This window comes from Branchiostoma lanceolatum, chromosome 6, assembly GCF_035083965.1.
Source record: "Branchiostoma lanceolatum isolate klBraLanc5 chromosome 6, klBraLanc5.hap2, whole genome shotgun sequence".
Classification (NCBI taxonomy): Eukaryota; Metazoa; Chordata; class Leptocardii; order Amphioxiformes; family Branchiostomatidae; genus Branchiostoma; species Branchiostoma lanceolatum.
The window spans coordinates 8,464,947-8,490,644 of NC_089727.1; the positions used below are offsets into that span (position 1 = coordinate 8,464,947).

Below are 25,698 nucleotides of genomic sequence, written 5' to 3' on the forward strand. Positions count from 1 at the left end.
GAGTTAAGAAAGGGGATGGCGAGGAAAAGGTAGATAGTGAACTATCAAATCTGCTGCCATCTTCACACATGGATTAAGGTCCCATAGCGTTTATTTTTTGAGGCAGTAGGGACAGTGGGTTATCATCCACTGTTTCTGGGGCAGGGTACTTAAAATGCAGAAATGATCGCAGCTGTTTTATGTTTGCGGTTTTCAGAGTAAGCTCTTCAATGCGAAGTTAAAACCACCGCAAATTTTTTTGGCCTCCTACCCTTTTGTCACGTCTTCTATTGTCTCAAATGCAAACTTAAAACCACCATGAACACTCAATTTTTTTTCTCCCTACCGCAAAATCAAAACCATGCAGACTTAAAATGTATTTACTGTATATATTGGAAGGCCTATGCATCCTCTCCTTCCACTGTCCTTTGCCTCTCCAACCGAAGTCAGGTACCCATTTTTACACCTGGGTGGAGGGAGGAACGTTGTGTAAAGTGCCTTTCCCAGGGGCACAACATAACAGCAATCGAACCCAGGACATATGGGTGCTGGGCCAAACACCTACAGTATATAGCCTGAGTACCAACCTCCGTAGTGACCGCTGGCTCAAAAGAATTCGCTTGCTAACCACGGTTCCAATTCCTTAATACCGCGTGTGTTCTGAATCTTCAGAATATACTTCATAATCTGCTTGTTTATCCACTGCCACAACTCTTTGTGTGGTGTTCATCGGTAGAGTTTAGTTGGGGCTCATTCCATGTTGATTTTCAGTATATTTGAATTCAGATACCCAGTTAAACAGCGAAAGTCATCACGATCTAGATAAATGCATCAGAGTACAGTTGTACCTAATTTCGTGCACCTATGGCGAAAACAAGTAAACACCTACCCTTCTAGATATATCGTCAAACATAAATCTAGGATATATGGTAAATAAACGGCATCGTTAGCTCGTTTTCATGCAACTGACGACCATGATGTGACACGTCCTTCCCAAATAACCATAACAAATGTATCATGTTTATGACGTCATATGTTTATGACGTCTAATGATGTTTATGACGTCTAATGATGTTTATGACGTGTCACCTAAAAAACACACTCCTTCCCAATTTCGTCATGGAATAGTCCACGGTTCGTTGTGCCCCGGTCACGTGACCAGTACATCTTGCTCAGAGCTGCTTAGAGCAGAGTGCACTGGTCACAAAATGGGAGAAATTACAAGTTGTACGACCACAACATAGTGTAACAAGGATTGAAAACGATTCCAGAGGTCAAATTCTACATAAAGTCACAGTATCACTGCATTTCATTCGATAAAGAGGGAGAAAAGTACTTCTAAAAACGACGGCTGGTGACGTCATCGACCAGCCTAGGTCACAGTGCACTCGAGCTAACCGAGGGTATAAAAGTCCGTCGAACTGCTCATTTCACTGCTTGCTTACTTCTAGAGCAGACGCGAAAAAATTTTGCTGCTTTCACAGCGACCCTGTATTTGTGACTTTATTTTGTTTCCACGAACTATCGATATCTTCATCGAGCAATGGCTTCCAGCCAAGAAAATGCATACAGGCTCGACTTTGTCGAGCTGAACGAGAGTGTACGGAAAATCAGACTGCGGGAGCGCCTTCTCCAAGAACGGGGCATTCAACTCCCTAAGGTGAGTCATCTAGTGGTTGCAAGATGAAGTTTTACACGAATGTCGTCCGCAAATGTTCTGAACTTAAGCTGGAATAGGATCAATAAGTTTCAACGACTTCGATACAGGTGTTCCAAACCTGTTTACGTTTATAACTTCACGACTGATGTTCTAGAACGCATTACATTGCTGCCGCTGTTCCACTAGCTTACGTAAAGCACGTATTCCTAGTACTGTAAATGCAGAAATGTTCGCGGGGATTTAATTTCGCGGCAGGAAAGGAAAAAGAGTGTTCTCGGTGGTTTTGAGTTCGCGTTTGAAACAGTAGTTCATCTCGAAAACCGCGAACATAAAACCACTTTCTTCATTCAAGTATTTGTAAGTCTCCTTCCTCCAGGATATATTAATATTAAACAAATCAAACTCAACTTATATTTCCAACATCACAAAGTGACGGGAAGAAGCCGAACCTATGAATTATAGTAGTTATAGATCCATTGTTTTAGATTAGTATTAAAAGTCCTGTCAGTGTCATCATGTGATCGTTACCATGTATTTTGTATCCATATGACTGTACTTAGCCCGTGATAGGGGATGAATGTACAATAATGGTTATTATTAATATCATACATATGTCTTTATTCTACCCCAGGCGCCATCCAAGCGTCAGACTGTAGCAGCTGCACCCGTTCCCATTTCGATCTCGGAGGGTGACGTGGTGACCCGTCAGGAACCGCTGTCGCAACCGCAGGAGAAGGTACGTCACCCTCGCTAATATTTTCCCTTCTTCACTGGAACATTTTAGACTAAACGCATCTCATCCATAGTCAATTTTTGATGAGAGAAAAATCATACAATAAAGTAACACCGCCCATATGCTGCACAGTCCGGTATCTGTCCTTGGTGCTGATTTGACCACACGAGTTCTTATTGACAGTAGCACATGACGTTTTTGCATACAAATCTCATACGTAGTCAATTAGTTAGTTGTTTGTTTTTTTAATGAGAGAAAAAATCACACAGAAAGTAACACCACTCATATGCTGTACAGTCCGGTATCTGTCCTTGGTGCTGATTTGACCATACGAGTTCTTATTGACTGTAGCACATAACGTTTTTGCATACAAATCTCATACGTAGTCAATTAGTTAGTTGTTTTTTTTTCATTGAGAGAAAAAAATCACACAGAAAGTAACACCGCTCATATGCTGTACAGTCCGGTATCTGTCCTTGGTGCTGATTTGACCATACGAGTTCTTATTGACAGTAGCACATGACGTTTTTGCATACAAATCTCATACGTAGTCAATTAGTTAGTTGTTTGTTTGTTTGTTTTTTTAATGAGAGAAAAAATCACACAGAAAGTAACACCACTCATATGCTGTACAGTCCGGTATCTGTCCTTGGTGCTGATTTGACCACACGAGTTCTTATTGACAGTAGTACATGACGTTTTTGCATACAAATCTCATACGTAGTCAATTAGTTAGTTGTTTGTTTTTTTAATGAGAGAAAAAATCACACAGAAAGTAACACCACTCATATGCTGTACAGTCCGGTATCTGTCCTTGGTGCTGATTTGACCACACGAGTTCTTATTGACTGTAGCACATGACGTTTTTGCATACAAATCGCATACGTAATCAATTAGTTAGTTGTTTGTTTGTTTTTTTAATGAGAGAAAAAAATCACACAGAAAGGAACACCGCTCATATGCTGTACAGTCCGGTATCTGTCCTTGGTGCTGATTTGACCACGCGAGTTCTTATTGACTGTAGCACATGATGTATTTGCTTACAAATCTAATCTGTAGTCAATTAGTTAGTATTCTGTAATGTGTGTAAAATAATAAGCAAAGTAAAGTAACACCGCCCATATGCTGTACAGTCCGGCATCTGTCCTTGGTGCTGATTTCATCAAACGTGTTCTTATTGACTGTAGCACATGGCAAAGAAAGGGCTAGCTTACGTACATTGACATCAACCGTGTATGAAGAATAGAGAAGTTTTACATGCTAAAGATACATTGTTGTAGCTAATGTACTTCTTCTGTGATGGCAGATGTAGATGTAATGTAAATCCTATACCTACTTTTTTTTACTTTCTTGTATCGAAGTAAATCTTATTATGATATATAGTAAAGGACATATAGAAACACTTCCACAGCGTTTTAGCAGCTGAGCGCCCTCTCTCATATTTTTCTTATCTAAACCTGTTATTGTATATTACAGAACACTTCCTCGAGTAATCCTACTCTGGTGGACAGGTCGAACGTCCCATGCTCTGTACCAAACAAGGTGAGTTCTGATCTAGAAAGAGAAAGAGACATCTTGCAAATGTGCCAGTAAGAATTTATAAGACTCGCTGACTAAATTGTGTTCTTGTGGACATTACTTGTTTGTTTTCTTGTTTGTCTTGTTGTTTTCTTGTTTGCTCTATGTCTGAAGAGAATTCCTTTGCGGCCAAACTTATCATGTCTTTTTTACTTGTTGTAAACAGGGAGCATCTGCACCGACTGTGTATGGGGAAAAGAAGGGGAGAGAGATGGAAGAGGAGGAGATGGAAGGGAAAGAGGAGGAGATGGAAGAGCAAGAGGAGGAGGAGGAGGAGGAGGACATAGAACAGAAGGAGATGAAGAAGGAGATGGAGATGGAAGAGGAGGAGAGGGAAGAGAAGAATGAGGAGAGGAAAAAGGAGATGGAAGAGATGGATGAGATGGAAGAGGAAGAGGAGATGGAACACAAGGAGATGAAGAAGGAGGAGGAGATGGAAGAGAGAAAGGAGGAGATGGAAAATAGGGAAGAAGAGATGGAAGAGAATGAGACGAAGTTGGATGAGGAGATGGAAGAGAAGGAGGAGATAGAAGAGGATGAGGAGATGGAAGACAAGAAGGAGATGGAAGAGAAGGAGGAGAAGGAGGAGACGATGGAAGATAAGGAGGAGGAGATGGAGGAGAAGGAGGAGGAGATGGAAGAGAAGGACGAAGAGATGGAAGAGAAGAAGGAGATAGAAGAGGATGTGGAGATGGAAGACAAGAAGGAGATGGAAGAGAAGGAGGAGAAGGAGGAGACGATAGAAGGGAAGGAGACGATGGAAGAGAAGGAGGAGGAGACGGAAGAGGAGGTGGAGACGGAAGAAAAGGAGGAGGAGATGGAAGAGAAGGAGGAGGAGATAGAAGAGAAGGAGGAGATGGAAGAGAAGGAGGAGATGGAAGAGAAGGAGACGAAGAAGAAGGAGGAGATGGAAGAGAAGGAGGAGGAGATGGAAGAGGAGGAGACGAAGAAGGATGAGGAGATGAAAGAGAAGGAAGAGGAGATGGAAGAAAAGGAGACGAAGAAGAAGGATGAGGAGATGGAAGAGAAGGAGGAGGAGATGGAAGAGAAGGAGACGAAGAAGAAGGATGAGGAGATGGAAGAGAAGGAGGAGGAGATGGAAGAGAAGGAGACGAAGAAGAAGGAGGAGGAGATGGAAGAGAAGGAGACGAAGAAGAAGGAGGAGGAGATGGAAGAGAAGGAGGAGGAGATGGAAGAGAAAGAGACGAAGAAGAAGGATGAGGAGATGGAAGAGAAGGAGGAGGAGATGGAAGAGAAGGAGACGAAGAAGAAGGATGAGGAGATGGAAGAGAAGGAGGAGGAGATGGAAGAGAAGGATGAGGAGATGGAAGAGAAGGAGGAGGAGATGGAAGAGAAGGAGGAGGAGATGGAACAGAAGGAGGAGGAGATGGAAGAGAAGGATGAGGAGGAGGAGATGGAAGAGAACGAGGAGGAGCTGGAGAAGTTCGTGGAGCTCCTCTGCAGGACGGTCTTTCGGGACGCCTACAGGGAGCTCCGGGAGAACACATCCTCCCAAGATCAGGAACTGGAAAATGCTGTCCATCTCCTCTCATCTACCGCTATATTCCAAGCTCGCGTAGAGCTTGAAGGAGAGATGACTTCATCTTGTGGATCGGAATTAGAGGAAGAGGAGAACTCCAACATTGAGGATGAAGTAGAGGAGCTGGGTCTCCATCGGGAGGAGATGGAACAGGCCATGACGACGGAGACATCAGAGAGGCCTTATGATAAAGAAATCCTTAACGAAGAGAAGGAGGGAGAGAAGAAACCTAGGACGGGGTGGAAAGCACGGGGGAAGAGGGTGGCCAGGAGGCTGAGAAGGGCATTCTCCCTCTTCGCCTCGTGCTGTCGACCCCGTGTCGATTCATAGAGTAGTTTAAAAGAATAAATGAAAAAAATGTTAACATGAGTAGAATTAGTGTGTTGTATCTGTATGTGATATTACTATATTTATATTAAAAAGAATGGAATATATTCTGGTTCTTCGTTTGTTTTTTTGTCCAGCAGTGTTATCTTTAGTAAACGTGAAAATTATCTTGTTTTAAAGTCTGAAAACAGGCTTATAGAACAAGCTCCTGGTGGCTAAATCTATAACACGTCTTTCCAACATCAAAGACTATCTGTAACCGAAAGATCTTACTGATCTAACTAGAACATTAGATACAACAGCCCTCTAGTACACGTTCCCACAAAAATTATTGAGAACACAGTGCTGTCAAAAGCCGTGTTTTCAGTGTGAAAGGAGTGTGATGGGAGTGATGAAGTAAAGGCTGAAGTTGTCGTAGGAAATCGAACAGGGTCGACTAGCAGATGTTGGAACGAAAGATAATTGTGTGACGAAAGATTATAAGTTGTTACGGGAGAACTGATGATGTTCAAATATATGTCTAATCAACTCATTACTCACACGAAATGATGGATGCATGAATGTAGGTGGCGCTTATTATGGGCTCCTCGCCAGTACCTTAAGATTATCCTTTCTAATGTCATCTAGATGTTTGCAAATACGTCTAGACCTATTTGGGAAAGTATCTACTGCCTTTAAGTCCCCTTTTTTTTATTTTGAATGTACCCCTTTTGGCCGTCCCGCTACACAATATCGTCCACTGCGCATGCGTTCGTTAATACAAAGTATATGCGACGCCATCACAGCACGCTGTGAATCCTGAATATGACGTCACGCATCTCATTTACTCACTCATTTGCATCTCATTTGCATTCGTATTGGAATAGCTAAAATTGCACTATTTGAGTACGTTTGAACACAAATTTCCGGCTGAATTGTCACATCAAAAATATTCATTTTAGTCAAAGAAAAAACCGTTAGAAAATTATCTGAAATAGCAACTTTTTAACTTCATTCTAGAGGTCCCATTCTGCAGAAGTTCACAGTATCACTGCATTTCATTAGATAAAGAGGGAGAAAATTACTTCTGAAGACGACGGCTGATGACGTCATCGACCTAGCCTGGGTAACAGCGCACTCGAGCTAACCGAGGGTATATAAGTTCGTAGCAAAACGAACTGCTCATTTCACTGCTTGCCTACTTTCAGATGCAGACGTGAAAGTTTTTTGCTGCTTTCACATCGAACCTACTAGTACTCGTCATGTAAATAAATACTAGATATCGCTCTTAGTACATAGTAACTAAATAATGACCTCATGTATCGCATGTGTGCTGAATAAGATTTTATTTCATGCTGAAAACAATGAATGGTCTGTTATCAGTTGAGTCCAGTCATCGGAAAATGCTATCATAGTAGTGTCAGTGTTTGGGACGGAAGGTATGGGGAGGGGCGGCATAGTAAAACAAGTTCGCGAGATGATGAGTTCGCGAAGGGAAGGTCTCCGCGAATCTAGCGAACTTAATTTTCTCGCGAATATTAATAGACTTACAGTATGGCGTGGGTTGTTTCACATACATATTTACATACAAATCGTAATAACAATATGCTTAGGTGAGGTTGACCATTCTACCACTGAATTTATATAATAAACGTCTCGTTGTCCTACCGATATATAACATATATATATATATATTTGTCGCACATACAACGTATTCTATTTCGGCTTCACAACACCCGCCCACATACCAAATAAGAGGCTCTTGAGTTGTGCTGACTGGAGTGGGTCGGAAACACAAACAGATAAACAGACAGACAAACAGACACACCCAAAACTATATCTCCATTTTCATGAAGATGATAATGAAGGAAATTCCGGCTGAACGAGGTCGCGACAATAACTGAATAACCAGGAGATAATACTAAGTATTTTGAGTGTTTGACCCAGAATCACAGAATACTTCCGGGTCGTCTGATTCCGACTTCCTGTTTCCTGGAGGTTGCAAACGGCGTGGTTTACGAAGTTTTCATCTTCAGTTCAAAGACCACATCTTTCGCGGTTTTACTGAGCCTCCCAACGTTTTTGGACAAGGTTTAGGTTCAAGTTTGTTCAGGTAAGACGATTTGTTGTATTTTGATGCTAGAAGCTTTGTAAATGTGAAAGCAACGTGATTTTAATAGCGTTTTTCGTAGCGTCGATTTGAAGTTGTATGGGCGGTCCCGTAAAGACAAAACTACGTGTTTCTTTCGTCCATTGCTGTTGAAAAATAGACAATGGGTTGAAGGAGGAAGTACTGAACAACCACTCGTTTGAAATCTTTTTGTTTTCCGCACCAAAAAGAGAGGAAACCGTCCGACACATTGAGAAATGCAGAGGATAAAAGTAATATTCGTAAACAATGGGGTCCTTGTTGGGGTTTACGGAGTAACAATTTTGGAAGTTATTTGGAGGCTCTATTAAAAGACAAGCGGAAATGCAAGCGTGCTTAACTTAATACGTGTATTTTGACGAAATAGTTAATTTTGTGTAATTGATAGGTGTTAACAAAAATTCATCCTGGTAGTGGTATGATTAGCGCAGTTGATAAATGTAAGGTATACTCCAAGCCCCTCCGTCCGCCCTCGAGGCCGGAAACTTCCCGCCATTTCTAACATCTGGTTTTCATTAGGGCGTTTTTGGATACTCTCCAAGTAGAGGAGTGGTTCCGGCTGGTTTTCGACGTGATTTTAGGCATTTTTGTCGGTCTTTCTACTTTGCCATGTTTTGTCTCTATAAACCAATGGTTTGAACCACTTCTTGGAGAGTATGTTAGGAATCTTATGGGGAGGTTCAGAACTGCTTTTGCACATATGGAATGTTTTTGGGACTGTACAATATTGACTGAGCAAGGGGGCTCTGCTGCGCTAGAAGTCCGATAAAAAAAGATTTCCATAGGCCCTCCCAACGGCATTTAACATTTTCCCATGGCCCTCCCCCAACAAGTATTATCTAAGCTGGTAAACTGGAACAGTCCTACCTGACCGAAAATTCTACTCTACTCTACTCTACTCTAAACAAACGACCTCCGTTTAAAAATAACAACACGAGGAACTCTGAAATGGATAGCTGCCCAACAATCAAACTGGCTGTTGTCAGTAAACCCATGACATGTTCTATTCAGGTTTTGACTGTATAGAAACATATCAAAAATGATACAACCATGTAAACTATTGAACAATATACACATGTACATGTACAACGTTGAATTTATAATGTTTACATTTTAGATCAATATCGTTTTGGGCGCTCAGCTGTCATTGTTTCAGACTGACAGTTGAAGGTTGTTCTTGGGGAATTGAAGGCCAAACTATCTGGTGCTAAAGGCGCTAGCTTCCTAAGCAGTCAGAAATTTTCACAAAATGAGCCCATTTTTTAAAACGATATTTTCTGCATTCTGTTATTCAAATAATGTTGAGTAAACTGTCCAACCGTCCACATACATAGTTTCAACAAACATTTCTTCAATAAAGCAGAGAAATGCTTCTTATCATATTCACAGGAAAATATACAGAAACATCAAAGCTCCCGGGAATCTAAGATATTACTAGTATAATCTAAATCGTTTCATTACATTCCATAGACCTCCCCCAATCCAAAATTTTTTTCATGGCCCTCTGTCTAAGACAAGACAAGAAAAGAATTCTATTACCCTCCCCACTAAATGCACCAACCCTGCCCCTGTTGAATCTCTTACATGTAGTTAGCGTTCACTGTTGGTCAGTATTTTTGATAACAGATATGTACATTCAGTAGAAACAACGGCCATATTTGTGCCCACAGACTCTTGAAGAACCAAACTAGTTGCCTTGGATTCAGAAAATTGTCTTCAAGTTGGGACAGCAATGGACAAGTAGCAAAACTAGGAATCCAGTGTCTCTTGTTTTAATTGTTGCTCATTTTGTCCCTACAGGAGTTGCAGCAGATCTACCAGGATGGCATCTACAAACAGCGTGGAGAGTTTGGTTGAGGTGGGGAGAAAGGCAAAAAAAGATTCTTCTGTCGGATCTAACAGAGGAAAGAAGTCACACAGGTGTGAGGATTGTATCAGGCAATTCAGCAAGCTGGGTGATCTGAAGAGACATAAGCGGACTCACACAGGGGAGAAACCCTACATGTGTGAGGAGTGCAGCAGGCAGTTCAACGAGCTGGGTCATCTTAAGAGTCACATGCGGACTCACACAGGGGAGAAACCCTATAGGTGTGAGGAGTGCAGCTGGCAGTTCAGACACCTGAGTGCACTGAAGGTACACATGCGGACTCACACGGGTGAGAAGCCCTACAAGTGTGAGGAGTGTAGCAAGCAGTTTAGGCAGCTTGGGGCACTGAAGGTACATATCCGGACTCACAAAGGCGAGAAACCTTACAGGTGTGTGGAGTGCAGCAGGCAGTTTAGTGATCGGGGTGCTCTAAAAAGACATCTGTTGACTCACACAGATGAGAAACGTTATAGGTGTGAGGAGTGCAGCAGGCAGTTTAGATGTCTTGGGAATCTGAAGACTCACAACAGGATTCACACAGGTGAGAAACCCTACAAGTGTGAGGAGTGCAACAGGGGATTTAGAACAATCTATCAGCTAAAGGAACACATGAGGACTCACACAGGGGAGAAGCCCTACAAGTGTGAGGAGTGCAGCAGGCAGTTCAGTCAACTGGGTGGCCTAAAAGCTCACATGCGGACACACACAGGCGAGAAACCCTACAAGTGTGAGAAGTGCAGCAGGCAGTTCAGTGCGCTGGGTAATCTACGGATACACATGCGAACTTATACGGGTGAGAAACCCTACCAGTGTGAGGAGTGCAGCAAACTGTTCAGTAATCCGGGGAATCTTAAGATCCACATGCGGACTCACACAGGTGAGAAACCTTACAAGTGTGAGAAGTGCAGCAGGCAGTTCAGTGACCTCAGTGCTATGAAGAGACATATGCAGACTCACACAGGTGAGAAGCCCTACAGATGTGAGGAGTGCAGCAAGCTGTTTAGCTCACTGAGGTGTCTGAAGACTCACATGCGGACTCACACAGGGGAGAAACCTTATAAGTGTGAGAAGTGCAGCAAGCAGTTCAGTCAATGGGGTAGCCTGAAGACACACATGTTAACTCACACAGGGGAGAAACCCTACATATGTGAGGAGTGCAGCAGGCAGTTCAGTGAACTGGGTCACTTAAAGACTCACATGCGAACTCACACAGGGGAGAAACCCTACAGATGTGAGGAGTGCAGCAGGCAGTTCAGTGAGCTGGGTCACTTAAAGACTCACATGCGAACTCACACAGGGGAGAGACCCTACAGATGTGAGGAGTGCAGCAAGCAGTTCAGTTCACAGGGTAATCTAAAGAAGCACATGCAAACTCATACAGGGGTGAAACCCTATAGGTGTGAGGAGTGCAGCAAGCAGTTCTGTGAGCTCTGTAATCTGAAGGATCACATACGAACTCACACAGGTGAGAAACCCTACAGGTGTGAGAAGTGCAGCAAGCAATTCAGTCAGCTGGGTGCTCTGAAGGTTCACATGCGGACTCACACAGGGGAGAAGCCATATAAATGCGAGGAGTGCAGCAAACAGTTCAGTGTGCTGGGTAATCTGAAGAGCCACATGAGAACCCACACAAGGTAGTTACTTCACTGTGTGAGGAGTGCAGTAGGCAAATCAGTGAACGACATACAGACAAGCACATGCAGACTCACAAGTAAATAAGCCCCCATGCTTTGAAGTGTATTAGAGTTTGTGGCCTGGTGGTGGATTTAAAGGATTGCATGCAAACGTAGCTAGTTTTGAAAGTAAAGTTCTTTTTTTTCTCATCATTTTTAGGCATTGTATACTCAGCTTATTGATTATCTCTTTTATGATCTTATAGTATCTGCACTAGATCTACTTAGTTGTTAGATTGTGCAGATGATAATAATCTTGTGAACAGTAGAACTTTAGATCCAAGTTACTGAGTTTATTTGTTATGAAATGTTTTACTTTTATTTTATTACACTGTTTGATCTTATAAGATTATTCCTCATAACAAGTTACATTTGCTAGTACTTGAGTGTTTTGGTTATCTTTTAATAGCCTGGAGTCCAGCCTTATTAGCTTCAGTCCGCTACCCAAGCTCCGCTCCTCGCCAGCGGAGCTTGGGTAGCACAGCGGAGCTACGGTAGCGGACGGAAGCTAAAAAGGCTGGATTCCAGGCTATCTTGTTATACCTTTGACTTTGTAATTTTGAGATTGTTCCTTGTAGAAGTTGTACCAATTTACATTCACTGTTGGGTTAGCACAGTCAGGTAACTGTTCTACCTGCCTAGTTCATGTAGGTAGATGCACAGTTTTGTTGTTGTTGTTGTTGTTAGTTGCATGGGTTTGTTGACCATTTTATATCTATGTTGCAAAGAAAGTTGTTTGATTTGTATTAGTCTGTCAATAACTGAAAAAATTCTCTTGCAGTAAAGAAAAAAACTTAGAGTCTGTAGGATGGCAATATATGGATAACGATGTCATCAAAACACAACTGGCATATTTCTTTGTGATTTTAGAACTAAAAGGTGTTAGCATGAAAGTTAATCTGAGTCCCAATTAGCATAATTCGCACTTCATTATGTACAACACTGTCCAAGCTGTCTGCATACCAAGTATCATGGAAATCTGACGTCCCTCTGTTCAGTTATTCTCCTTAGAAGTTTACAGAGCAAGCTGCTAGGGGGCCCAAACCTACACTAATTTTCTTTACATCACAAGCTCTCTGCCACCAAAAAATCATAGTACGTCCAGGTCAAAAGATAGAAAAGGGAAGTTTTGCTGCAGTACCAAGATCACATACCAGGAGGCCCAAAATCGACCTTGAATTTTGGCTTCACAACACCCACGCACATACCAAATTTCATTGTAATCCATCAAGTTGATAGATCCTGATACATCTTCAACTTATTAAACCCCCAGATAACCCGACGAGGGGCAAAATAGGGGGGGGGGAGGTCCCAGGCTAAGACGGGCAGGCCTCCAGGATGGCGCGGTATGACTCAATGGTGGGAGCCGTAAGAACCGCGCCAGGCAGGGCGTTCCACTCTGGGATCGTGCGGGGGAAGAATGAGTACTTAAATGAGTATGTTCTAGCGTTGATTGTTTGGAATTTTAGAGTGTGGCTCCCCCGGGTGCGCCCCTGAGCTGGTAATGTAGTTATTGACTAGTTTATAGAGAAAGGTGAGGCGGGCGTTCATCCTCCTTTCAGAGAGAAGGGGCCACTGCAGGTCACTGAGCATTTGTGTCACGCTGCTAGTCCGCCGGTGGTCATTCAGAGTCTCTCGGGCGGCCCTGCGCTGGACGGCCTCCATCCCTTTGGTGGTGTACGGGTCCCAGACGATGGCACTATATTCCAAGTGGGGCCGCACCAGCGCTTTGTAACAAGTGGCCTTGACCCTAGATGGACAATGGGTCAAATTGCGCCGAATGACCCCTAGTACCCTGCCGGCTTTGCTAGTGGCGTAGTTGATATGGGTGTCCCACCGCAGATCGTCGGACAGTTGTACTCCAAGATAGGGGTGGGACTTGACACCGGTGAGGGCTTCTCCACTTAGGGAGTACTGGGTTAGGATGGGGTGCTTTTTACGGGTGATATGGAGGATGTGGCATTTAGAGGGATTGAACGACATAAGCCAACGATTTTGCCAATCTGTTAGCGCATCTAGATCAGACTGTAGACCTTGTGCGTCAGAAGGCGTGCTGATAGTTCGATAAATCAAGCAATCGTCGGCAAATATATACATACATACATACATACATACATACATACATACATACATACATACATACATATATATATATTTGTCGCACATACAACGTACTCTATTTCGGCTTCACAACACCCGCCCACATACCAAATATCATTGTAATACATCAAGAGGCTCTTGAGTTGGCTGAGAGGCTGACTGGAGTGGGGTGGAAACACAAACAGACAGACAAACAGACACACCCAAAACTATATCTCCATTTTTCATGAAGATAATCATGAAGGAAATTCCGTATGAACGAGGTCGCGACAACAACTGAATAACCAGGAGATAATACTAAGTATTTGGAGTGTTTGACCCAGAATCACAGAATACTTCCGGGTCGTCTGATTCCGACTTCCTGTTTGCTGGAGGTTGCAAACGGCGTGGTTACGAAGTTTTCATCTTCAGTTCAAAGACCACATCTTTCGCGGTTTTACTAAGCCTCCTAACGTTTTTGGACAAGGTTTTGGTTCAGGTTTGTTCAGGTAAGACGATTTGTTATATTTTGATGCTAGAAGCTTTGTAAATTTGAAAGCAACGTGATTTTAATGGCGTTTTTCGTAGCGTCTATTTGAAGTTGTGTGGGCGGTCCCGTATAAAAGACAAAACGAAGTGTTTCTCTCGTCCATAGCTGTTGAAAAATAGACCATGGGTTGAAGGAAGTACTTTACAAACACTCGTTTGAAATCTTTTTGTTTTCCGCACCAAAAAGAGAAGAAACTATCCGACACATATGGACGTATTTCGTAAACAATGGGGGCTTTTTAGGGTTTACCAAGTAACCGTTTTGTAGGTTATCTATATAAAAACAAGCGAAAATGCCAGTGTATTAAAGGTATCTTTCAATTATAGTGTCACATTTATGTAATTGATTAGTGTTATGAAAAAGTCTTACTTGTACTATTAAAGAGTGCAGTTGATATTTATAATATGGAACCAATTCTTCAAATCCCCCTGTCCGCCCACGGGCCGGTAACTTCCTTCCATTCTAACATCTTGTTGGGAATTGTAGGGGGAGGTTCAAATGATTTGGGGACTGTACGATATTCAGTGGGGGGGGGGGTGCAGGTTGGTCTGGTGCGCTGGAACTAGTCACCCCCCCCCCCCCCCCCCCCCACCTTACAAAAGTATCCAAGACCCTCCCTTACTACAGAAGTATCAACTGGAAGAAACACGAAGTTTAAAAAGCAACCTCACCAAGTACTAGTACTCATGAAATGGACGTTATGGCCCTCCCCCTAAATGCATAGCCTGGATGCCAGACCCTCAAACTCTAAAATATCTATAAATATCAATATTTTAGAGTTTGGGGGTCTGGCATCCAGGGTACTAAATGCACTAAACCTCCCCCTACTAAATCCTGAACATGCGGCATAATCTTCATCAAGTTAAAGAGGCTGCCCTAACTGTAAAAACCAAAAAGTTCAAATAAAAGTGTTCAATGAGAGTGTTTTTTATTTTTTTTTCATCAAATACTAGTACCTACATGAAGTTGCAACAACAACCAAATTTGGAACTGCAGACTAGAATTAGAAGAAACTACTTGTTGTTGGATTCAGAAAATTGTCTTCAAGTAGGGGTGCCAATGTACATGTACAACATAGCAAAATTAGGAATCTAGTGTCTCTTGTTTAAATGATGGTTCATTTTGTCTCTACAGAAACTGCACCAGATCTACGAAAATGGCGTCTGCAAGCAGCATGCAGAGTTTGGTTGAGGTTGGGAGAAAAGCAAAAAAAGTTTCTGCTGTCGGATCTAACAAAGGAAAGAAGTCCTACAGGTGTGAGGAGTGTAGCAGGCAGTTCAACAAGCTGGGTGATCTGAAGAGACATGAGCGGACTCACACAGGGGAGAAACCCTACATGTGTGAGGAGTGCAGCAGGCAGTTCAACGAGCTGGGTCATCTTAAGAGTCACATGCGGACTCACACAGAGGAGAAACCTTACAAGTGTGAGGAGTGCAGTAGGCAGTTCAGACACCGTAGTGCGCTTAAGTTACATATCAGGACTCACACGGGTGAGAAACCCTACAAGTGTGAGGAGTGCAGCAGTCAATTTAGGCATCTAGGCAATCTGAAGACTCACATGCGGATTCACACTGGTGAGAAACCTTACAGGTGTGAGGAGTGCGGCAGGCAGTTTAGTGAACAGGGTGCTCTGAAGAGACATATGCGGATTCACACAAGTGAAAAACCCTATAGATGTGAGGAGTGCAGCAGGCAGTTTAGTGTGCTGGGCAATCTGAAGAGTCACGAGAAGATTCACACAGGTGAAAAACCCTACAAGTGTGAGGAGTGCAGCAGGCAATTTAGAACCCATTTTCAGCTGAAGGAGCACATGAAGTCTCACACAGGGGAGAAGCCCTACCAATGTGAAAAGTGCAGCAAGCAATACAGTCACCTAGGGAATCTAAAGTCCCACATGCGTACTCACACTGGAGAGAAACCCTACAGGTGTGAGCAGTGCAGCAGGCACTTCAGTAACCAGAGTAATCTAAAGAAACACATGAAGTCTCACACAGGGGAGAAGCCTTTCAGGTGTATGGAATGCAGCAGGCAGTTCAGTCAGCTGGGTCACCTAAAAACCCACATGCGAACTCACACAGGGGAGAAACCCTACAGGTGTATGGAGTGCAGCAAGCAGTTCAGTCAGCTGGGTCACCTAAAAACCCACATGCGAACTCACACAGGTGAAAAACCCTACAGATGTGAGGAGTGCAGCAGGCAGTTCAGTGAGCTGGGACATCTAAAGACCCACATACAAACTCACACAGGTGAGAAACCCTACAGATGTGAGGAGTGTGGCAAGCGGTTCCGTGACATTAGTGTTTTAAAGATACACAAGCAGACTCACACCGGTGAGAAACCTTACACATGTAAGGAGTGCAGCAAGCAGTTCAGTCAGCTGGGTCAACTAAAAACCCACATGCGTACTCACACAGGGGAGAAGCCGTACAAGTGTGAGGAGTGCAGTAGGCAGTTCAACGTGCTGGGTCATCTAAAGACTCACATGCGTACTCACACAGGGGAGAAACCGTACAGATGTGAGAAGTGCAGCAGGCAGTTCAGTGAGCTGGGTCATCTTAAGAGCCACATGAGGACTCACACGGGAGAGAAACCCTACAGTTGTGAGGAGTGCAGCAAACAGTTCAGTTGCCTAAGTGTTTTAAAGATACACATGCGGACTCACACAGGTGAGAAACCATACGCATGCAGTTTTTGCAGCAAGCAGTTCAGTCAGATGCCTGCTCTGAAGGCTCATATGCGGACTCACACAGGGGAGAAGCCCTATAAATGTGAGAAGTGCGGCAAACAGTTCAGCGTGCTAAGTAATCTAAAGACCCACATGAGAACCCACACAAGGTAGTCAACCCTACATGTATGTGTGCAGCAGGCAGTTCAGTGAATGAGATAGTTTTGGAAAGCACATGATGTGAGACTCACAAGTAATAAAGCACCCAAGTGTTGAAGTATGCTGGTCAGGTGGTGGATTTGAATGATTGCATGCAAAAGTAGCTGATTTGGAAAGTGGAGTTTCTTTAAACATTTTGTTCAGGCATTGTATACTAAGCCTATTGATTATCTTTTTATCTATCTTTTTATATAGTTTAATGAACGTATATGTTTGATTGTTTAGATGATAATAATCTTGCAGGCAGTAGAACTTTAGATCCCAGTTGGTCAGTTTGCTATGAAATGTTTTACTAAAATTACTAGTTGATTTAATTATCTTAGAGTTTTTGCAGTTTCCCCAGCTTAGTCACATTGAGTTGATTTGTAAAAGAGTATGTTTTGTATGATATGAAACTTTGTCTATGTTAACAATTATATCATTTGATAACTTTATATTGTCTATTGACATTGTTGTTTTGTGTAACCTTTTGAATTCTAAGGGATGAATATTGCACTTAGTAGCAGTTTGGGTATAGGTGTGGTAAGATGTCATTATCATTTCCAAATTCCATACTTGCATCTTGTGCAGGGGACAACACCATATGCCTCACCTGAATTATATTTAAGAAAAAAAAATCAAACCCTGTTTAACCTTATGAAATTTTTCTTTACACTGATTTATATTTACTAGTACTTTAGTTTTAGGGCTGATATCATGCCAGTTTGATGCCTGTGATTATTCCTAGTACTAATTTACATTTACTACAGTTTTAGCACTACAAATGTATAAGGTTCCTTTTATACCTGCTATGTTCATGTAGGTTGATACATTTTTTTTCTTTTATTGTTATTTTTGGTTCCTTGAGTATTTGTATATGTGTAGTTTAGTTGAATTAGTCTGATAATTGAAAAATACAGCCCAACTCTTAAAGTGATGAAAAATGTCAGTTAATTGTCAATATATCGTTAACCTAATCATCAACTGGCATATTTTGTACTAATAGTAGAACCTACAGGCACTTTTTTGTCCCAAATTTGACCTTAAGTTATAATAGGTAGACTCTTTATTGTTGGTTTTATTGTATTATATTTAGATGTAATTTATTTTCTTCAATAAAGTTTTTGTTTGATGTTTACTTTACTTAGGTATCATTTGGGCTAACATGTTTAAGTTAAGTATAGTAGACTTCAACCAAGATTACAACGCTGGAAATCGGTTGCTTAGTTAACTAAAGCGTTGGTTGCAAATATGAAACCCAAAGAATCTAAAATCATGAGTTGTATAGACTTGGTTTATAAGGAGATTAAAAGATTCTTACAATTTTCCAGCGAGTTATTAATAAATGAAGCGTCACATGCAAGTACAAAGCTGGACAGGTAGCGAAGGAAGATGCAACATCTCTGCATCCATCTAATTAATCCCGACTGAGCGAGGTTGCGACAACTACTGGATAATCAGGCGAAGATGTTTGACCCAGGACCAGACAATACTTCAAGGTCATCTCACTCCGACTTCCTGTCTGCTGGAAGTAGCGAACTGCGCGCATGGTGTGGTACTAGCAGCTGTTTCCATGTCTTTATAATGTTACCATACAGCAGCGACATCTACCTGGCATGATGTGAACTGCAGCTAAACCTTGACTCCATAGATACATGTATGTTGTTACCATATAATGTCCTTGGTTGTACCTATTTCCTATTTCTACTACTGTCAGACAGTCAATACAGACAAGGACACATACTATGCAGACTATGTTCACGATAAACGCATAATGACAAGCTCATTATACAACGATTTCACACAACTTGAAATCTTCAATTTTTATTCTCAGGAGTATATACAACATTCATCCTTGGCAGCAACAGAGAAGAAAGCAATCATAAAATATGCTGTTTGTTTTTAGTACAGCAAACAATGAACGTAGGTATAAAAATGCCTTCACCCCGAGGCGTCGCCAAAAAAATTGAGCTATTCAATGCTTCCCACATCTTTGACCCTGACACAAAAACATAATGTACAAAATATCTCAAATGATTTTAGGATTCAAAAGATGTCAATTGTTTGAAGGGGCAGCACTTACTGAAACTGTGTGACCAAGTTATACAATGTATGTTGAACATAAGGCACCAACAATTCATTATGTAAAGAAATACAAATGAAGGTAAAAAAAAGAGCAAAAACACAGCACAATAACATACAGAAACTACAACCACTGCTGACTAGCTTTTGTTACCTACAACTAAGTGGCATGTGACTCTATGGACGGTTGTTAATCAAAACAAATTTAAAGGTGCCAGTTTCTTGGCTGTAGTATTCCAGCAAGTCATGTGCTTAGGGCTGTGTATCTAATAAATTTCAAGGTACAGGAATAACAGTTTAGATACAGGTCCAAACCTAGAACTTAAAAAAGTTTGGCCAACTATCTGTAAGCCATACATGTAGTCAATTGTCTTTTTAGTGTTAAATTGTTGTCTTTGTTTATAACCTCGAAACTTCAGTATTTAAAGGTTTTTGCAATTTCTAGTGCTAAATTGTCAAAATTGTCGTTGATATGGGGTTTATCTGGTGTCCACTGGTGTTTTCGTTTGTTTAGGTACAGTACCGAACCTGTACCTAAATACTTTTACAGGTACAGGAACTAGGTACACAGCCCTATTCGTGCAATGGTGACCAATGGCACATATTTCAACTACCTATAGCAATTTACAAAAGTTTCATATCATTTCACCATGAAAGAAAACCAGCATATACATATATATCAGCCCACACTACCTATAAATTGAAAAAAAAGGAGTTCATGTACACATATAAGCAGATCTATCTCACAAAACAGCTACTCTCATATACAACCCAAAACATACAAGTTCCTTCAGGATTTGTATCATACATTTAAAGATCATCCATAGGAAACGAATACACAGGAAAACTGGCAACCTCCTTGACTATATGTATGTTTAAATTTGTAAACTCAAATCTAATTCATGGACTAAAAATGTTGGAACTGCGAAATAAGTGAAGGAAGGGTTCATATTCGGTTTTTGGAATTATTTGTGAAGAACATGTCCGCTAGTACAGGCTTGTTTTCTTCATGATGCGTAAGAATTCTTCCTCATTGATTTCTCCGTCACCGTCCCTGTCAGCCTCGTCAATCATTTCCTGACAGGAGAGAGGGTAAATTTGTTAAGTCAAGAAGGTAAGGAAATAATGCTGCTGAAACATCTATGTCATTATATGATAACTAGTACGAAGGACACTTTTAAGTTAAAAGTGCCTATGCCACCAATGCAACTGAAATGCAACAGTTCCTGACTTGAAGTACTATTCAATGAACAAAGACATTTGTACAAACTAATACACCCTTCTGATGTCAGTGAACATCAAACCTTATATATCATACTTCTAGTTCTTGAATCGTACCACCAGGAAATTGCTTAAATTCCATCGATACCATCACAGGGAACCTGGCATCCTGACTTGCAAGAGACGCTGTTTTGAGAAACAAACAGTGCATAATCATTGTGATTATGTACAATTTCAAGTTATTATGAATGATCAGAATCATAATGTTTGCTTGGTCTGTTTCTCAACAGAACGTTAAAAGGTTCCCAACCAGCTGCCATGTTCACAGTATAATACTTATTATAATATGGTTAAATGTTATTGAGGACTGTTGTATTTCACTGGCATTTGGTGGCGTAAAAAAAATAAGCACTTGAAGCATTGGGCTTGTCTTTCTTTCATAATGTGCACGTGCAGAAGAACCACCATTGGATCACACTCTGTGATTGGTTGTTGACTGGCCAATCACATGCTGAGGTGATACATTTGAATGGACCAATCACAGAGCCTACCTCAAAGTTCTTTTGCTTTTCTATCTGAAAGGAAAACCCACTGATATACATGTACTATGTACTAAGCACAACTGACCTACAAGTTAAATCATAGGTAACAGTATCATAATTATAAGATAGGAAGGATCATGATAGCAGTAAATGATGTGTCAAAATAAGACATACCTGAAGCTCCTCATCTGTAAGGTTCTCCCCAAGCTCCTTGGCCACTCTCTTCAGGTTCTTGAAGGAGATTTTACCTGTCTCGTCATCGTCAAAGAGACGGAAGGCTTTCAGGATCTCCTCCTTGGAATCTTTTTCACTCTGTGAGAAAACAAACATGATTGAACCAATGTGTCAAGTTCTGACATGACATTGACAAGCACTATAGTCATCTATGTGCAGGCTTTCTTCTTGAAAAATAAGGGGCCAATTAACGGGGCCATGAAAGGGGCAGACTCAGCAGAGTGATCAAGTCGGGAGAGTTTGAGAAAATATGAAAATGGGTCATACTAAGGCTTTTTGACCGCAAAAACTATGATCAGACAAGTCAAAGTTGAGTACTGTGGCCGCCTGTGGACAGTAGTGGTCAATCAGAATTTTCGAGTTTTGGCACCTGTTATGGGAGCACCCCCTAGTTTATTTTGGGTCTCAATTCCAGTTTGCACACCCCTAAGTCTAGCGACCGTCTCTTCCAGGAAATACTTCTGAGCCAAAACAACTGTGAATGGGAATGAAGGCTATCCCTCTAGCTACAAGAAAACCCGAGTTTCGGTTTCTTCAACCTTTGTAATTTTAGTAAATATAAGGGGGAAAAAGTATTTTTCCGTCAAAAATGAGGCGCAAAATTTGGCATTTTCCCGTGGAACTAAATACATCACAAAATTTTTTGACACGAAAATGACTGTTAGTGTCAGAAAGAGAAAACTCCAAGGTATAATCAAGCCCATTATAAAGAAAATCCTACCACTGTGATTTTCACAATAACCCGATGCGCGAGGTAATGCAACACGGCCAAAAGAACGAAGGTCAATCTGGGTCAAAGGGGCAGTTTACCTTCAACGCGTATGGATATCCGGAAGTAAGGCTCGGATCGAAACGCAATTTCCACCCAAAACACACCAATTCATACGCTTTTCGGCCATGTTAGTATCTAATGTCAGTTCGAAGCACATTTTGAGAAATGTGAACTCAAACCCAGACCCTCGAAACCCTTTCGTCCCTTTTTTGTCGCGGACTACCATGGACCACTGTCGCGGAAGAACTGGTGCGTGCACCGTTATGGCAGTATGAGGGCCAAATACCCCTGTCTAGAAAAAAATCCTGTTAGTGCATCGCTAAAGACTACTGTTGACTAACTACATGAAGTTTTTAGCAGCCCTCCCACTGGTTAGACCCATGGCAACGAGAGAGTGTGTAACACAGGCTAAAATCTGCTGTAGTAAACATGCAAAAGCTACCTGACTGTCACATCTTTGCAAACAACATGCACAAATATGGGAAAACAGTCTTTTGTCTTCCTAATGAAAACACTTTGTATATCAATCATAAAATCACATGTAGAATAGATAAAACAATAAAAAAGACAGCATATGACTACTAGTCATAATACTGTGATTCTCTAAAATCGGTCAAATTTCTTCTAAAACTTGTGTTTTTCGAATGCTATTGCTGTAACAGTGTTCTGTTCTTTTTACACACATAATTTAAAGAAAAACCTACCATTTTCTGGGTCATCATTGTGAGGAAGTCATTGAAGTCAATGGTGCCTGAAAAAAGGAAGCAAACTGTGTAAGAATGTAACATCCTGATTTCAACTTATGAGAGATGGATTTGAAAGTTAGATTTGTGAACAATAGGCTGATCCCATAGCCCAGCCCAAAACGGAGAAAAGCAAAATAAAAACATAAAATATGTAACTATTTGACAGACTTACAGCCACTTTCTCATTGGTCAAACTGCTAATTGCCATGCTATTATTGGTTGAACTGTTAATTTTGATGAACAGTCAGGGTTGCCAATTTTCTTATGTGAAAGACATGCAGACACACATTTTTAGTCAACCAAACTTACTAGTTCTAGTACAAAGGTTTCTCTCTTTAATTAATGTGTTTCCCTGTCAAAATTGCAGAATGAACGATACATCTGTTTAAACAAATTCTATCAAATAATCACATAAAACTTCATAAAGAATTACCTGACCCATCCTTGTCAATGTCTGAGATCATCTTCTTTATTTCCTCCTTCTTGGGCTCAAATCCCAGGGCTCTCATGGCAACCTGAAGAAGATAACATGTTCTTATTCAATTTCTTAGCGCTATTTGCTTGCTGGCGTGTTGTAAATGATTCAAACAAATTAACCTTCTGCCAAAATCTGAGGTCCACGTGTAAGGAAGGTAAAACAACAACAACTACTGTTAATAATGTTATTTATTTATTTTCAAGAGGAGATAGGATGTGTAAGTAAGAGGAGATAGGATGTGTTCAACTTCAAGGCATGTTGGGCATGTTGTAACCGTGAAAAACGTGAAAAGGAAACCACCAAACACATGTCAAAATTTACAGTAATTGTTGTGCTTGGTTGTGTCCTTGATTGTGTCACTGTATCTGGCCAGAAAAACAACGCAATGAAAGAGACATTCTTGAGAGCTGACTCATACCTTGAGTTCCTTGACATCAATGGTCCCGGATCCGTCTGCGTCGAACAGGTCGAAGGCTTCTCTGATCTCCTGTTTCTGCTCCTCAGTCAGCTCAGGCTTGGGGCCAAGCTTCTTCCTCTGACCTCCGCCGAGGGTGGACCTCTTGTAGCTCTGTGCCTGGTTATAAAAAAATTAACATGGCAATCAGTGATGGCAGACTTCACCCCTTCACCCATACTACTTTGCAATTGCAACCCTTTGACCTCCAGTACTAGTAAAGCCAACGTTTTGTACTGTGGTTCTGTCTAGTTACACAGATTGACTTGGCAATCAGATACAGCAGACTTCATCCCTTTACCCATACTATGTACTTAGTTAGAAACCCTTCCTTTGACCACTACCGATTGAACCATGTACCAGTGATGCCAGACTTCAACCCCTTTAATACTGCTTTGCATGGCAATGCTGAATTGTGTATATTGGAAATAATAGCAATGCACACATACATGCACACAAAGGGTATCAGGTCTTTTCGCCCCCTGACCCGTTCGTCCCCTGGTCCTTTCGTCCTCATCATGGACATTTCGTCCTCCCATTTAACAACATTTAAACCCTAAATGACTAGTTTTTTATCACATATTATTCTATACTTGATTAAATATTACTTTAAAAGTATTTTCCGGCAGCTAAAGTGTAAGCCGGCAAAGTAATTGCCGTTTCCAGACGTGTCATACTTCGACCGAGATTGACTTCCAGTCGGTCTTGGGCATCGGTGAATTTAGCAACATGAATATCCTAGCGTTTTTCAAAATACAGTCCCATACAGTCAGTTTTCTTGTCAAAATTTCATTTCAGTCAGCTTATTTACTCATATAAACTCCGTAAAAGGCGCCCACGAGCGATTTGCAACATGCGTAAACAACCAAGATGGCGGGCGAGGCGGCAACATCATGACAGTTCCTCGCCGCTCGCGCGTCACTTTAGTGTCGGTTTTCCAAGGTGAAAGACTTGAGAAAGCAACAGTGAAGGTTTTTTGAGAAGTTATGATAAAAATTGAGTAACTTGTAATTGTGAGACAAGCGTCATCCGAGGACGAAATGTCCATGACGAGGACGAAAGGACCCGGGGACGAACGGGTCAGGGGGCGAAAAGTCTAGTAACCACACAAAGACACACAGCCAAAATACTATATCACTCCCTTGGGGTGAAGTAATTAGATATAAATCATGAACACCACAGCTGTTTAAGTATACTGTAGTTCAGCCAATATCTATTAATAGAGATATTTCTAGTCGCATGAGACATGAGTTATTTGTAAAGGAAGCTATCCCCTGACCATCGTAGTGGTCAATTTTGTCCCAATCAAACCATATACTAGTATTACGCCAAAAGGCAATTACTCAAACAACTGGATATGATTTTGGAAACGGTCAGACGTTTCAAGTAGCATCCACTACTTTTCGTCAGTGACTGTGAGCAAGATCAGTTGGACAGCAGGTTTATAACCATGAACTATGAATTGATATGCAAATAAGGAGGAGACAAATTTTTAGATAGTCCAATAGAAAGCAAATTAGACAACTCAAGACAAGGTTGAAGTAAAAGGGGACAATAGCTCCTATTGTTTTAATATAGGAGCTAAAGCTGGTTTGCCCCCAAGGCTATGTCCCAAGTGCCAGACAATATACTAGTATTGTACCACTATGCTTAGAGGTGTATGCAAAGTGCCCCCCTCCCCACCTACTAAATAGCCTTGCTACAAGTCGAAATATGACTTGAGTTAATCACAAGAGAGACAACTCCATCCTTTCTAGACCACTACAAAACGCATTATTACCAATTTTAACAGAAATGTACGTTTTCGCGCATACCACGGAAGTACAGTTTGTCAAATCAGTTTCGAAATTCTCAGTAAACAAATACCAAAACATACGGTCGACTTTCAACACACTTTTCCGGCGATACTACCAATCGCTGGATTAATTTCTATTGCTCAATGTGTGTCCAATGTATGCATCTATTATTCTCATTCATAAAATGTATATCTTGATGCTCAGAAAAATGTAAAAATCTTGAAAAAACGTCAAAAGAAATAGAAATGTAAAATTTACCCACCATTTTGTTTGCGGTTGCTCTGAAACGAAGAGACCGCCACGCGCGCTGAATTGTGGGTAATTTGTCTCTCGTCCAAAACCTAACCCTGCCGTACGCGGCTTCCGATTGGTCGATAGTTTAAAGCATGATCCAAA

The 25,698-nt window shown here is 41.4% G+C and overlaps 3 protein-coding genes across 3 annotated transcripts; 2 read left to right on the forward strand and 1 right to left on the reverse strand.

Annotated features, from left to right (window-relative positions):
- The first annotated feature begins 1,427 nt into the window (after positions 1 to 1,427).
- LOC136437483 (golgin subfamily A member 6-like protein 22) lies at positions 1,428 to 5,863 on the forward strand. Its single transcript, XM_066432101.1, has 4 exons — positions 1,428 to 1,639; positions 2,271 to 2,375; positions 3,849 to 3,914; positions 4,117 to 5,863. The coding sequence occupies exons 1-4, from the start codon at positions 1,523 to 1,525 to the stop codon at positions 5,818 to 5,820; spliced, it is 1,992 nt and encodes a 663-aa protein (XP_066288198.1). The 5' UTR covers positions 1,428 to 1,522; the 3' UTR covers positions 5,821 to 5,863.
- A 1,943-nt stretch (positions 5,864 to 7,806) lies between these two features.
- LOC136437228 (zinc finger protein 208-like) lies at positions 7,807 to 18,120 on the forward strand. Its single transcript, XM_066431709.1, has 4 exons — positions 7,807 to 7,909; positions 9,746 to 11,446; positions 13,960 to 14,073; positions 15,249 to 18,120. Exons 2-4 carry the CDS (start codon positions 9,768 to 9,770, stop codon positions 16,951 to 16,953), a joined length of 3,498 nt encoding a protein of 1,165 aa, XP_066287806.1. The 5' UTR covers positions 7,807 to 7,909; positions 9,746 to 9,767; the 3' UTR covers positions 16,954 to 18,120.
- Positions 18,121 to 18,785: 665 nt separating this feature from the next.
- Positions 18,786 to 25,687, reverse strand: LOC136436404 (uncharacterized). The gene is made up of 6 exons (XM_066430369.1): positions 25,565 to 25,687; positions 23,471 to 23,626; positions 23,008 to 23,089; positions 22,533 to 22,579; positions 20,997 to 21,134; positions 18,786 to 20,136 (listed from the first exon to the last, which is right to left on the reverse strand). Exons 1-6 carry the CDS (start codon positions 25,565 to 25,567, stop codon positions 20,047 to 20,049), a joined length of 516 nt encoding a protein of 171 aa, XP_066286466.1. The 5' UTR covers positions 25,568 to 25,687; the 3' UTR covers positions 18,786 to 20,046.
- Positions 25,688 to 25,698: the final 11 nt, after the last annotated feature.